At 40.8% G+C, this 14,147-nt stretch overlaps 1 protein-coding gene across 1 annotated transcript in view; it reads right to left on the reverse strand.

Moving 5' to 3' along the window:
* Window positions 1-4,665: 4,665 nt before the first annotated feature.
* Window positions 4,666-14,147, reverse strand: part of il1rapl2 (interleukin 1 receptor accessory protein-like 2) — a 298,916-nt gene continuing 289,434 nt past the window's right edge. Inside the window, exons 11-18 of the mRNA XM_070836982.1 lie at window positions 13,661-13,770; window positions 8,639-8,784; window positions 8,453-8,530; window positions 8,222-8,338; window positions 6,306-6,431; window positions 5,239-5,478; window positions 5,024-5,054; window positions 4,666-4,754 (exon numbers count right to left, since the gene is read on the reverse strand). Of these exons, the coding sequence (XP_070693083.1) occupies window positions 4,666-4,754; window positions 5,024-5,054; window positions 5,239-5,478; window positions 6,306-6,431; window positions 8,222-8,338; window positions 8,453-8,530; window positions 8,639-8,784; window positions 13,661-13,770 (937 nt within the window). The remainder of the gene's footprint in view (window positions 4,755-5,023; window positions 5,055-5,238; window positions 5,479-6,305; window positions 6,432-8,221; window positions 8,339-8,452; window positions 8,531-8,638; window positions 8,785-13,660; window positions 13,771-14,147) is intronic.

A 14,147-nucleotide genomic window follows, 5' to 3' on the forward strand; every position in this document is an offset into this window, starting at 1 on the left:
ACAGGCTGGTCTCTTACAAAACATCATGAAATAGGAACAATAGAAACAAAAACAGCTTGTATAGGTGACTATATTCTACGAGTTGTGTTATCTAGCTCAGGTTAACAAATGCAAAAAAAAAAAAAAACAAAATAATGAGCAATATGGAAGGATACTTCAACTGTAATTCAAAACATGCACCATAACATGTATTTACAGATGACTTGAGTGAGAAAACCCTTCACAGCATGAGAAATTAACTTGGTTAGGTTGTTTCAGTCTGTGCGCTGAAAGCACAACTCTTTGCTTTGGGTGTTACACACTGAGCCATTTGGGGGATTTTCTTAGGTGTTTTCTTATTTGCTATGTTTCATCTACTTCTACAATCAGGAGATAATAACATTTCTATTTGACATTTCTTTGCTGTGCGGTTATGGTGTCTGTGCTATCTGGGTGATGTGTGTACTATGTGAAATATCGCTGATAAGTCAGCACGCATTTCCCCTGACAAATAGATCAGGTATTTCTGAGTCGAGAATAGATTCCTCTGTACGATGCGCTGTGTGTGGCCATGGAATCTCCAGTATGTGAGGGACTTTTTATAACGCCATCTTCCGTCCTGCTGAGTAGTACTTTTAACATTTCAAGACTGAAAATGAATTCTTTTTTTCATCAGCACAACAAGAAAAGGTTCTTAATGAACATAGCTGCAAACTTTTAAGTGACCATGTACTTAACTTTTTACCTATAATGTCCCCCCTTGCAATACAAGATACGCTTATAGCAACTAAAGCATGATTCACATTTTTAGCCACACTAGCAGCGTGACTCTGGGGATGGTGATGTCTGGCTGTTGGTTGAGGGGTTTGTCTGAAACTGAAGTGAAACTGTTGGATGGATTGCCATGAAACTGGTTCACACATTTGTTAATTCGCTAATAAGCAAACTTTAGCATGCTAACATGCTAAAGTCAGATGGCGAACATGGTAAACGTTACATCTGCTTCACATCAGCCCGTCAGCATTGCCATTGTGAGCACGCCAGTGTTTGCACTTAGTTCAAAGCTGTGTACAGTCTCAGAAGTGCTAGCGTGGCTGCAAACTCTTATGGTTCTGTTTAGGCACTCCGAGCCTTTGGTAAAGGGTGGGGAGTATTGGTTTGAATTATTTGCAATATTGTTTTAACATTGAATAAGATGCATTTTTCAAGACATAAAGTACAACCAACGTGAAACTGCAACCTTTTCCTAACCTCAGCCAAAGTGCTTTTGTTGCCTAAACCTAAAAACATGCGAGACTCAAGCGGACAACCTTCTCAACAACAAATACGATTCAATGACACGGGTATCCTGTCGTAACAGACTCCAGAGCCATGGCTCGCTGAGTCATATGTGCCCCAGAGCTGCCATTCCCTGCCCTTCCATGCAGTTGTTATTACCTTGCCCCATTTCCCCATTTTCTTTCTCTCTTTTCTGCTCGCAAAACCTGCTACCTGATTTTTCATTGTATATCCCAGGTGCAACATTTCTCTGACTGTGCAGGATTTACCTAGTTGGCACTGAAATACTACTAAAATATTATATGAGGTGAGTGCAAGCACAAAGAACGATAATTTTGAGGGTACAATCCTCTAGTGAGCACACTCTTTTCATCATTCTACTGTGTATTTATTGGCTTTTGGGGGGTATACATTGAGGGATACTGTTATGCATTTTGTTGGAGCTAGACCACCGGCCACATTTTCATATATTCTTGTGACGTTTCGAAACCAACCTTCATGATTACGATCTTGCAGTTTGTGAATATCAACCGAAATGGCTGATGGCTGGAAAACTGCAGCAGAATGGAAACCGATTGGCCACAGCCTAAATTTAACATTGTGTATGAGAATGTACACAATTGCCTGATGCCTCATTACATCTGTGAGACAATGAAACGTGAACTTTTGAACTGTGGTGACAGTCTTCACTTCCTTAAATACGATCCTATGAGTAACAGTAATTACAGAACACATACATTTTTTCTCTCAGTGAATTAGTGTTATCATAACACACTGCCTAATAAATACTGCTTTAGTTTACTGAGATGTCTTGTAAGTATTAATGTCTAAATTATAAAAGTCTTCTTTAATTCGTTCCTGTTCACTGCAGCCTTTGGTAATCCCAGCTCAGCATGGCTCAAATCCTACTGAACCCATTGTGCCTCAGTTCAGTTCAGCTCAGATTAGCCCAGCAGAGTGTGACACTGGTTTTAGTGTGTAAAAGCCTGAGTCTACTTTTCCTAGTCTGAACAGAAGGTTATACTATGCCAACAAAACGACAAGCAAAACTATTAGGACATTCAAATGACTGTGGAAGATGGGGAAGTGGGGCTTGGCGTCAGGAATAAATGTTAAAGAGGAGTGTGGGAAGGAGGAAGGCACGTGAAGAAGATGACGGTTGAAAGAAAGGAGCAACGAACAGCTTGCAGAGAGTCTCGTTACGCCAGACATAGAAAATTCAAAGAGACAAGGGGAAAGTGGGGAAGAAGCAGAGGAAAGAAAAAAAATAACAGTTGAGTGAGACGAGATGCATCCGAAATGTATAAAACAACTCATATAATTTTTATTTGCTCAGTTAAATTATTTCAACCAATATATCCAAAGAATAGTCAAAGAAATGAGCAGAACTCAAGAGACAACCACTATACTGTATATTGCCATCGAATATAACAACTCAAATAATTAATTATTGTATCAAACAATCTCAAATATCCAGAATTCATTGGTTCTAATAAGACAATGACAGTACCTCTGTGTAAATTCAAAGCATTATTTACTTTGCTTAAATATTATGGTAATAATCTTGGTTTCTTAAAGCTCACAAAGAAGAATGTGGTCTGGTTTTGCTTTGAGTCCGACTTTGTTTGCAGTGAAGCCTGCTTTGGCTGACTGGTAGTGGTCTCCATTCCAGAGCGACAGGTTCAAAACATCAGTCCGCTCGCAGGGTCGTACTGCCATGAGCATCCATCCATCCATCCATCCATCCATCCATCCATCCACTGATGTAAAATGGAACAGAATGAAAGCAAAACGGGGCTCTGGATCTCACACACTTAATGTGGTTGTTAACAGAAATTGCTGGCAACAAATCACTGTCATGTATAGGTCTATGCATAAGTTATGGAAGCTGTACAGAGATTATTGTTAACAAACAAACATTAAAAACGAAAAACCTGGCAACAAGTCTCACCAACCCTCTAGAAGGATAAACTCTTAAATAAAATGAAAGAAAATAAATAAGAAAAAAAAAAATGTTTTTGGAGGAACTCCTCCTTTTTTCCCTTTATCAGTTTTTATCATTACTTCATGGCTGGACAGAAAACAAATATACTGTATCAACATAAGACGTTTATTCTCCTCCATATTAAGGGAGGCTGCGAGAAATGATTGTGTCATTTACTCTTTTATCTATGTTTATTTGATTATTTTTTTTTATCTAAATGGGTGGTCATGCAAATAGAAAAAGCCAAGTCCTTTATGCTTTTAGCTGGATGGTAACAGTTGGTGGGTCACCTCTTGGCCAGTTCACCTCTTGATGAGTTGACTAGTTGCTGGATTACGAGGCGATCAGCTGGCTTGTTTGCAGTCTCACGGTGCTTTTGAGCATCTTCCTAGCTCAGGAGGCAACTAGCCTTTTAGTTAGCTAGTTTTAACACCGAGCTATGCTTCCATATCCACCAGCTAACTGTGCTTTCTTAGTAATTCAGTTTACCGATTCGTTTATGCATCACTCCTTATCCTGACGTTCTTGCTGGAATCCATCTCTTTTAAGTCAACCATTTTGGCTTCAAAGAGCCAAACCGGGTAGCCAGCTAGCTAACCAGGAATTTTATTTCAAGAGGTTGACTAGTTGTTTTAAGGTGGACTGGTATTCCAAAATAATTGCTTGATGTCTGCCTTCTGACAAGCGACCTAGTCAACAGATAGATGGATATACTGAAAACTCGGTAGAAGTTCGACTGGCATTCAGAGATTACGCTACGTTTGTTTTTCAGACGACCAATATTTCCAAGCAGTTGACAAATCAGCTGGTTGTCTGGCTACACAGCTGGTGTGCGAGTAGACTTCCATTACAAGATAGTCGTTTCTTTTTGTGCTCTGAGGTCCAACTTGGTAGCTTGTTTGACAAATGGAGCACTCCTGTCTGTGAATACCTACTCACTATCTAAGTATCCTGGATCTTTTCAGTGACTTTACATCCACATGTCCGTGCCTGACTGCAAACTCTCTGCACCGGTCAAATGCGTATGACCAGCAATATTGTATAACAGCACTCCTTTCCAATGGTCAAGGCTACACATCTTACATATCAGTCTGTAGAGGTCCTGTATAACCAGCTGGTAGGTCCAAAACCAGCATACAATCAGTTTTGCAATCTGAATCCATCTGTCTGCAGCCAGTACACCCAACCGCTGTGAATCCGAGGCTTAAACAGTCTTCAAGAAGTCCTTTGTTCACAGGATGGGATGAAGTGACCCAAAACTAGTCTGCAGGCAGTCCGCAAGCAGTCCCTCCTGGAAACCACAGCTGTACACAGTCCAAAAATCCAACGAAAACCAGTCAACCAACCAGTCCTACCCCATGTCCAAAGCAGTCTTTAAACTGGTCTGTAATCCAGTGCCAGATGTGTAGTCCCTCTACCAGATGTCAGAGCTTAGTTCTCTGCTGGTGAGTGGTACGAAGGTGCTGTTCAGGTGGAGTTCTGGCTTCTTCCCAAGCGTACTGCTCTGGGACACCTGCAAAAAACACAGCACAACGGTGATAAGGAGGAATCTCCCCCACAACACAACTCCTATCAAAAATGTAAGATTAAAAAGAGAAAACGGGCTGCATTCTACAGTCTATACAGTACTACTGCATGCCAATAGTGCACTATGCTTCATATATGAAAACTATGCCGCATATGACAACTATTTTTCCCAGTCTGGTAATATAAATAACTATTTTAGGTTTGATTATATGAAGATTCTATTTTCTTTCTACATGTTCTTTTATCTGAACAGACCTCTTGTTCCCCAGTGAACTGCTCTGAACCCCTGGGGAGAAAAGAGGGGTTTTATTTTTAATGCGATAGAAGTCTGAGCACATGCACATAAATAACAACATGGAAATTCAAGAAAAGGATACACTGTGTAGATGTTGGATGTTGGAAACTAACTAGGAACTGTTAGAAAAAAAACAACAACAAAAAAAAACAAGTGGTCCTGTCTTTTCTCCCACCTGTCCATTCAGCAATGTCATAGGGATGTTGCAATAGACGTGGCGCCCCCCCGGGCCCAGAGTGGAGAACTGCACGGTGGAGGGGGGTGGAAGGGGAGGAGACAGGGAGGAAGGCTGTGGGGGAAGCTGGAACTCGTAGCTGCGGCAGAAATGCCTCATTTGGGCCGCTGTGGCCGTGTGACCGCCTCCCAGCGGCAAGGTCATCTGGTTGTAGTCGGGGATCTCTGTCGCCAAGGCAACCTGAATGAGAAAACGTGACTTTCTTTTAACTTTTACAACAAAAGTATTATTCAAGTGGCGATTAAACCTTACAAGCTTTTCATGCTAACCTTTTAAGGAGGTTTTTTTTTTTATTCCTAGACGAAAACAAACAATGACAAAACATGAACTCTGTAATGAAGCTGGGACTTTTTCTGCAATGAGTGAGTCTTATCTTTGGACCCAGTCGGATAATGGTAACAATAATGATGATGACTAGCATGTATTTATGTATGCATTAAATAAGAAATAAATGATTTATCAGCAATCCTATGGAAGAATCGTTTCTTCTGTGCCTGCCATACAGCATGACATTTTTTCTGGACTAGATAGAAATTAAAATAATTTGGAAAAAAAAAAAAATCCTGTAGCCTAACACAAGAGAAAACACGACACACCTAGTTCAAATGATCAGCTCGTCATCGAGCTCTGAAGAAGCCTGATAATGATCCATTCATTTGAATCAAGTGCATTGGAGCTAAAACAGGCCCAACAGGGCTAACAGGATTGGACTCATATTGCACTCATTGGATCATGAAAGTTTGTCAAATGTCACATTCCTGAATGGTATCGTGCAAGCCTGACCTAGAGAATATAAGATCAGTCTTTAAATGACCTTGTGTGTGTGTATGCATCTGTATATGTGTGTTTGCGTGACTGTGCGCACATCTTGCATGAAGAAATCTTGCCCTAAGGTCTATCATGACCACCCGAGATTACTGCTTTTTAGAAACACCAAGCCTGAATAACAATATTAGTTTAAAGTAATACACATATAAGTAATAAGTAATACACATGCAACCACCGACCTGATGATGATGTCCATGGCGATTCTCATTCGGGGGTGCCAGGGAGGCAGAGGTGGTTGTCATGGCAATGGTGGAGACTGTGGTCTGTAGGTCACCAAAGAGGCCCTGCTCACCGGAGTCCATCACCTATTACCACAGAAATACAATTATATAGCTTTCACAGTGCAGATTTAAAGAAATGTTTTAGTTGCCAAGCAGATTTTATCGTACTCTAGAAATTACCTTTGTCAGTGGAATATATAGATATATAGAAGATACAACTAGTGATAATCTATGTTTTTCTTATTACTAAAAAAATTACATCAAAACAGTGAAAGCAAAAGTGACTTGATCCTAAAAGTGTTTGAAGCTAAAGCATGATTCCTTTGTGCCACAGAGCTCCAACGTCCAAAAACTGTTAAAAACACACCAGTGAGTCACACTGGCTGACAGGCTCCCTCAGACAATACATCCCACTGCTTTAAATATGCACTAGAACACCAAATGTGTATCAATCAGCAGCTGAAAATAGTCCCCAACAAAAACACTGTTCACTCTTGTTTAGTAACATTCGATAAAAACTACAGCGCCCAGCATTTTCAGGAAGTTATTTCGACTGAGAAATAACAAACACAATTTTACGTTTAATCACACGATCATATTATGTGTATGGTTTGTGTATAATGTCCAGAGTGATACGACTAAAGCCTGAGCAGCTGAATCATGCCAGAGGTTTCGAAAGTACAAAAAGGGTGAAATCATAGGCTTTGTTTGTTTCCTTTTCCATTTTTATAAAGTTCACTTTGCTACATTTATGTATCTGGTGCATTTAGGCTGACACCGCCCAATTCCAAGTGAACTAGGACAGGCAAACAAAAGTCACATGGATTCAGGCAGTCCATAAAATGTCATCCTCCACAGTTTTTATTGGTGGTGAGGGGTTGAAACACACCTGATTGTCTGCTACAGAGCTTGATGGATGGCTTGAACTCTTAAGTGGATAGATGGACACGAAGTTTGTTCATAGGCCCATAATTTGAAGACGGTCTTCGCTTCTTATTGGCTGCATTGTGTTATATCAGGCTTTCTAAGCATGAATAATTGCAGACTACTAGATGCCGATGTCTATCCACTTAGAATCGCATGACCCTGAAATGTGAAGTTGGTTTATGTGTGGTTCTGGGCTGGCCTAATCAACAAAACTAAAGGAGTCAACATTACAAAATACATAGAGAATATAAACATGCTTCAATAGGAATTAATTCCCTGTTTTAAGTAATAAAACACAATATGCAGCACAATAAGAAATCTGGCACTTTCCATGTGATAAATACTCTCAATATCTTTGTCCGAACTCTACGACATCAATTATTAAGGCAGTGAAGGACACTAAGACGGTACTATCCCATCTGTTGCAGTTATATACTTCACTCTGTGTTTGTTTCTCAATGATTATTCTGCAGTACCGAGCAGCAGCATGAGAACATCTCTTTGCTAATCAGGGCATACACCACCTGAGGTGTTAACACATGGTAAACACGTACATATTTCCCCCCCTTGTGATTCCAATTTTCATACATTACCTGTATTTAGCAGACATTTCAAAGGCCATCTGGTTGTTATGAATGTATGAGCCCAAGGGGCGCATAAGTAAATATGCAGACAAGCGTTTGCATTTATTTTTATTTTTTTACACCTCTAGGTATACATGTGAGGAGGAAGGATACGATGCATATCCTTGAATAAAAGTGAGCAAAAACTAAAACTGTATTATGCAAAAAAAAAATCACTTCACTTCTATAGTGTGCCTTTTGGTAGCTATTGTAAAGGTTTGTGGGTTGGCTCGTACAAACAGTGCCAGTGTGTACGTGACCGTGTAAAACTCCAAAACTTATAGAAAAACTAACTTTAGATTTGTTTCTTAAATGGCAGTTTACCTGGCGCCGGGACAATGTCTCTCTGCGTTTAGCGGGCATCTCGTAGACCACCTGTTTCCAAAACTTAGATGACAGCTCATTGCTCTTAGGACCCCTCCACTTGATGATGGATAAAACCTGCAGAGAAGAGAAGAGACTTTTAAATTGTCTTATGGCTCCAGTCTCCTGGTGTCTGATGACACGTTGCACATCACGTCCTCCCCCCTTCTAGTAATGCCTCTCTCTGTATACCTTGATTGTATGTTTAAGCGCTTCCACCTCCTGGTAGTTGATGACATTCTTCAGGTCTGGACACTCTATCATGATCACCTGGACACAGAGAAACACAGGGAGGCGTTTGGAAAGGGAGAAGTACTGAAAACTGAAACTGCCTATCTCTCAGATTGTTCTGTCTCCTGTTTATTTCCCCAACCATACCTTGATCTCCCCAGTAACTAGCATGGAGTGGAGCCGTGTCTCTATCTGGAAGATGCTCCACCCTCTTTTGGCCACGAACTCTGGAGTCAAAACGATGATCAAGCGTCTGCTCTGTTCCACGCTACGAGCCAAGTCCTCAATGTAGGCTGGCAGAGACAGACATGGAGACAAATTTAAAGAGTTAGAGAGGGATGTCATTCAGGGATGTCATTTACTTGTTAGAAATTACTCTAGTGGAAGATGAATGTGTTCCCATTAATGCTGTGATTGGGAGTCCGTGTGAAGAGCCATGTCCATCTCATGTGAAGGTGTGAAACCTGAGGACTCTGGGAAATTGAGTTCATTCATGGGCAATGGCCCTACATACGCCTAAGGCATGTAAAGAATTACTTTGAAAAGACTCAATTGACTCAGTAGTGAAGGAAACAAAGTGATCTTAACGTTGTCACTTAAGGGAATGGTTTCAAACTGTGGGAAACATGTTTCCTTCCCTTACATGCTGAGATTGATTGCATTAAGCATGCTAGAGTCAAAAAGAGGAAAAAGAAAAAATCTCCGACCAAAACCTGTAAAGCAGACTACATAACACCGTATGTCTCATTTGATTAACCCGCAGCTAAAGAATAATATGGTTATATAGTGTGTGCCCAAACTGTTTCCTGGCAAACAGCTGGGTGCAGTGGACTGCGAAGCTTCCTTGAGTGTCATCACAGTGAAAGTAACATGTTGTGTAACTACATTGTGTAAGACAGCTTTAGTGTTTTGCTGGTCTACTCTTCTCAGTTTGGGAAAAAAGCAAATAAGCATATGTATGTCTGTTCTTTAACATTTGCTGTATCCAAAAAACCTCTCATGTCATTTGATGTGATACAAACAATGCACCTAAATGTGCTAAACAAATCAACATCCAAAAAAAAAAAAAAAAGGTCCAATATTTGACCAGCTTTGCTAAGTGGCTATCTAACAGAAATAATAATGACACAATGAGAAATATGCTAATTCATGTTAATCAGTAAGCATTAGAGGTGCAGGAAAATGAAAATGTTGAACTGCTCCTTTAGTTATGCATTTGTTTTCTCAAAAATAAGACAAGAATACGAGAGTTAGAGAAAAGCGTTTCATTTATTGTCGATTTCTGGAAAAGAAATCTTCAAACGGAAGAGGCTGAAAAAATTGAACCCAGCATCAGTATGTAGGGAAAACCCTCCTCATGTAGCGTCTGCCTTCTTTTTGCTGGCAGTATCTTTCAAATCATTTTGTTCGCAAATGACTGGAATGACTGACAGGAAGAATATAGCGGAGTGACAGAAATGCTTGTGCAAGAGATTTGGCTCTGACACAGCGCTGTAAAGTCAGCTCTTCAATGGGGATCAGAGCGGCGCTGATACACCACCATCAGCTTTTACTCAGAACTTTAAGTAAAAATCGTGAACTTGAGGTGAGTGGGCAGGTGATGAGATGTGAAAAGTGAGCAGATTTGAGGCAGAGTCCGCGTAGAGCAAAAAGAGTTTTCACCCTCACTTTGGTGCTGTTATCTTTCCGCACTGCCACGTTTCCAATTATTTGTTAGTGATATTTTCAGCGTTTTTTTTTTTTTTGGGGGGGGGAAAGTGCATCACTGAAATTGTTCATTATTTCTCAGATCTATAGCTATTGGAAATGTCTAAAAAACTGGGTGTTCTGTGAACAACAGATTCTCTCTCTCAGTACGTCTCCCTCCTTCGCCATCTCTTCACTTGCTAACTAAATTAATGACACAGACTCTCCAGCAACACATTGCAATTTCATGCTCAATTTAAGGGGCACAAATAGTACAGAACATCCCAAAAATTCACTCGCTTTCTTTCTCTTTGCTCTTCCAGCCCTCGCTTTATCTTTCTCTCTCTCTTCCTCACACTTAACCTCTCCTCCTCTCTCCTGCCCTTCACTTTCTCTTCCTGCTCTTCTACTTTTGAGGATTATGTTAATCAGTTAATGAAATAACACAAACCAATGACCCCGTCCCAACCTCTTTCTGTCCCCGTTGTTTATTTCTCGCTCTCTAGTTAATGTCGGAGGGCTAATGGAGTGGATAATTGAATGGTGTATTCTAGGTCGCATCGCCGCTCTGTCAATAGCTTTGGTGAGCGTTCAAAAAGGCACCGCTCTCTGTCTCCGTGATGCAATCAGTCGGTGTGTTTTCCACGTCAGCTAACCTTTAGTTCATATGCAGCTCAGACAGAGTTTTAAGTGTAGTTATGCACCGCGGACATTTGTTTTTAGGATGTTTTCGGGGCACAGAGACGAAGCCTAATTTTTGGAGGAAATATGCCTTTCTCATCTGTTTCCAGGACGTGTTGTCGTGTGTGTTTGGAATGTGTGCTGGGAGGAGGCATAATTTGGGCTATGTAGAGCATAGCAATTCGTTATGAGCCACATTTAAGTAAATTTATTTATATATTTTGGGAGAAAATGTTAAAGAAAGCAATGAACACACTTTCGTTTGTTACTTTCTAGTCACATTATAAAGTTATTTTAGCGACTGCATTCTTTATTGGGAAGTTGTTTTGGACAAGTTCGAGTGCGGTTTTGGTAACAAAATGTTAATACACAGGGGATAATATTTCATTTCATGCATTCGTTTCATCGTTCAGTTGAATTAATGAGGTGCCTCAGAGACTACTGAATGTGTTTTACAATGTTTTTAAAGCAATGAGCAGGTGTATTACATATTCAGTCCCCTGAAGCACACAAGGTAAACTCAGACTGATTTGTTGTCCATATGTAATATGTGTGGAAAAAACATCAGTCTTATTATATCTTGGACACTGCTGATGAGATTTTGATGAAACTTCAACCATTATGTGTGATGCTGCTCTGCTCCAGTATATGTAAAACTCCACTGATTGGCTCTATCAGGGCACTGCAGTTTGGTGAACTATCTGTGTTTGTGTCACAGTATCTCAGACATGGACGAGAAAACATGGGAGAAAGTTCTAAATCATTGTTCTCATTTCTGGTGTTGGTGCATGGTGGCACATTGTGTTCACATGTTAGCCACTTAGCTGTTAGCTAAAGGGCAGGAAGTGACATCCATAAAGGCTGTAAGGCTGATTTTTACACTGTATTTGAATATTAACTGGTTGGTTTTCAAAATGAAAACCCCAAATGAAAAGCCAACATGTAGAGACAGACAACCATTCACGCTCACACCCATGGGCAGTTTACCTAACCTGCATATCTTTGGACTGTGGGAGGAAGCCGGAGTACCCAGAGAAAACTAAAGTAACGAACATGCAAACTCCACACAGAAAGGTTCAAGATTCAAACCACAAGCCTGCCAGCCAGTAGATTTGAAGCTGGAACCTTTTTACTGTAAGGCAACAGTACTAACCACCACACCACCATGCTGCCCATGTGTTTAATATGTGTCTTATTAATTAAAAATTCATATAACAGAGAAAATTCCATTCTGACTAATGCAGCTTTAATTGATTTTCTGGCCACTTGGAGCAGTGCAAAGAGCAGCGAATAAAACTCTGATATACTGTCACCTCATTAAGTTGTTGAGGCAAAAATGCAAGCAGTCTGATGACTAATTACACATCCAGCAGACACAGAGCAAACAGGATTTAAGTCCAGTAGTCCAGTCCACTCTCCTCTTAGCTCAGTTTTTGGTGTTCACCAACTCCTGAGGGAAATATCTGGCTCCTTAGCTGCTAAATGTTCGCTAGCTTGTCGCTAACTTGTCTGTCATGAACAGATGCCTGCCGTGGCTAAAAGGAGCCAACAGAACCACATCGTCTGCAAAAAGTAGAGATACAATTCTGAGGCCTCCAAACCGGACGGTCTAGTCACCTCGGCTGCGCCTCGAGATCCTGTCCGTGAATCTCACAAACAGGATCATGACAAGGGGCAGCCTTGGGTGGAGTCCAACACCAGCTGAGAACGTGCTGGACTTAGTGCCGAGAATTTAGACACAGCTCTCGCTTTGATTATACAGGGAGCGGATGGCTCATAGCAACGAAGCTGGTACCCCATACTCCTGCAGTACCCCCCCCCCCCGCACAAGATTTGCCGAGGGACACGGTCTTAGACCTTCTCCAAGTCCACAAAACACTGAAACAGACTACAGACTAACCTCCTATTGTCAACTTAACAATGATGGATGGATGGGTGCGTTTGTGTGTGTGTGTATGTTTGTCTCTGTGTGTATACTGAGAATACTGACAAATGAATACTGAAGGCATTTATAACCCCAATGCCCTGTAAGACAATGTTGAAATGTTTTCATCTTTCACAATGTACTGCACAGTCTGTGAGTTACAGTTAAATATAACAAGTCCATTTGTGATTGTGAACATCTGTAGCAAACAGCTGAAATGCACAATGCAATCCTTATTCTGTCACCATCCAGTGCAAACTATGCTCAAACTCGGGTATATCAGTAAAATGATGGGGAATAGATAGACAGGCAGATGGTGTGTACCTACATGTGTATGGCAGTAAGAGTCATGTTTTCCCCCTGTTTGTGTGTGTCAGTAATGTAATCGTGCGTGTGTGTGTGTGTGTGAGGTCAGGGCATTGACAGATTGAGCAATAACAGTCATATTTCCCCCTCCAGTTGGACGGAGAGTGACACATAACCCCAGAAATGATGACAAACGGTGTGTGTTTGAGTGTGTGTATGTATGTGTGTACTGTGTGGACATTTGTGGGTGTGAAAAAGAGATCTGGGCATGAGCTGTGTCTTGCTCTGTGTGTATGTGTGTGCGTGTGTGTGTGTGTGTGTGTGTGTGTGTGATGTACACCTGAGATCATACACAGATATATGTGTGTGTCTGTTTGTAGGTGTGTCGTGATGAAGATCCGCATACATTCTTATTTATTCTGACAGAGAGATGAATTCTGGGTATTGGGTGCTATAATGGCCCATGGAAAGAGAGACAGGATGTGTGTGTGTGTGTGTGTGTGTGTGGGGAGGAGGAGGAAGAGGAGAGGAAGAGGCAAGCTGGATAGACAGATAGATAGATGGATACTTACTACTGCTGGGTATTAGATCTCTGTCTGGTATAAACAGCTTGTATCCATAATGCTTCTCTAAAACGTCTGGCAGGATCTCCAAAGCAAATGTTTCCTCATCACTGCTCGCCCTGCTGGGGAAGGGAATATCAATTATGGCTCCAGATCCAAAATCAAAAGCAAAAACCATCAATTGCCCGAGCACTTGGTGGTGCCTGCAAATGCATTTTAATGGGTTAACAGTTCAAAAAACAAACAAAGTTCATTCAAGTCTGTGCAATGCTGTTTCTCTGACTGGCGCAATAATGCATCACTTCATCCATTCTACTACAGTGCAATGCCTTTGTTATATCTGTATTTACTGTATAGCTTTTTTATTCTATTTATGTTATGTTTTTTACATATTTTTTTATATATTTATACTTCTGTATGTGTGAACTGCTGCTGACTGGGAATTTCCCCATTGTGGGATAAATAAAGGCTTATCTTATCTTATCTTCTACTTATA

This window comes from Pempheris klunzingeri, chromosome 9 (genome assembly GCF_042242105.1).
Source record: "Pempheris klunzingeri isolate RE-2024b chromosome 9, fPemKlu1.hap1, whole genome shotgun sequence".
NCBI classification, from domain to species: Eukaryota; Metazoa; Chordata; class Actinopteri; order Acropomatiformes; family Pempheridae; genus Pempheris; species Pempheris klunzingeri.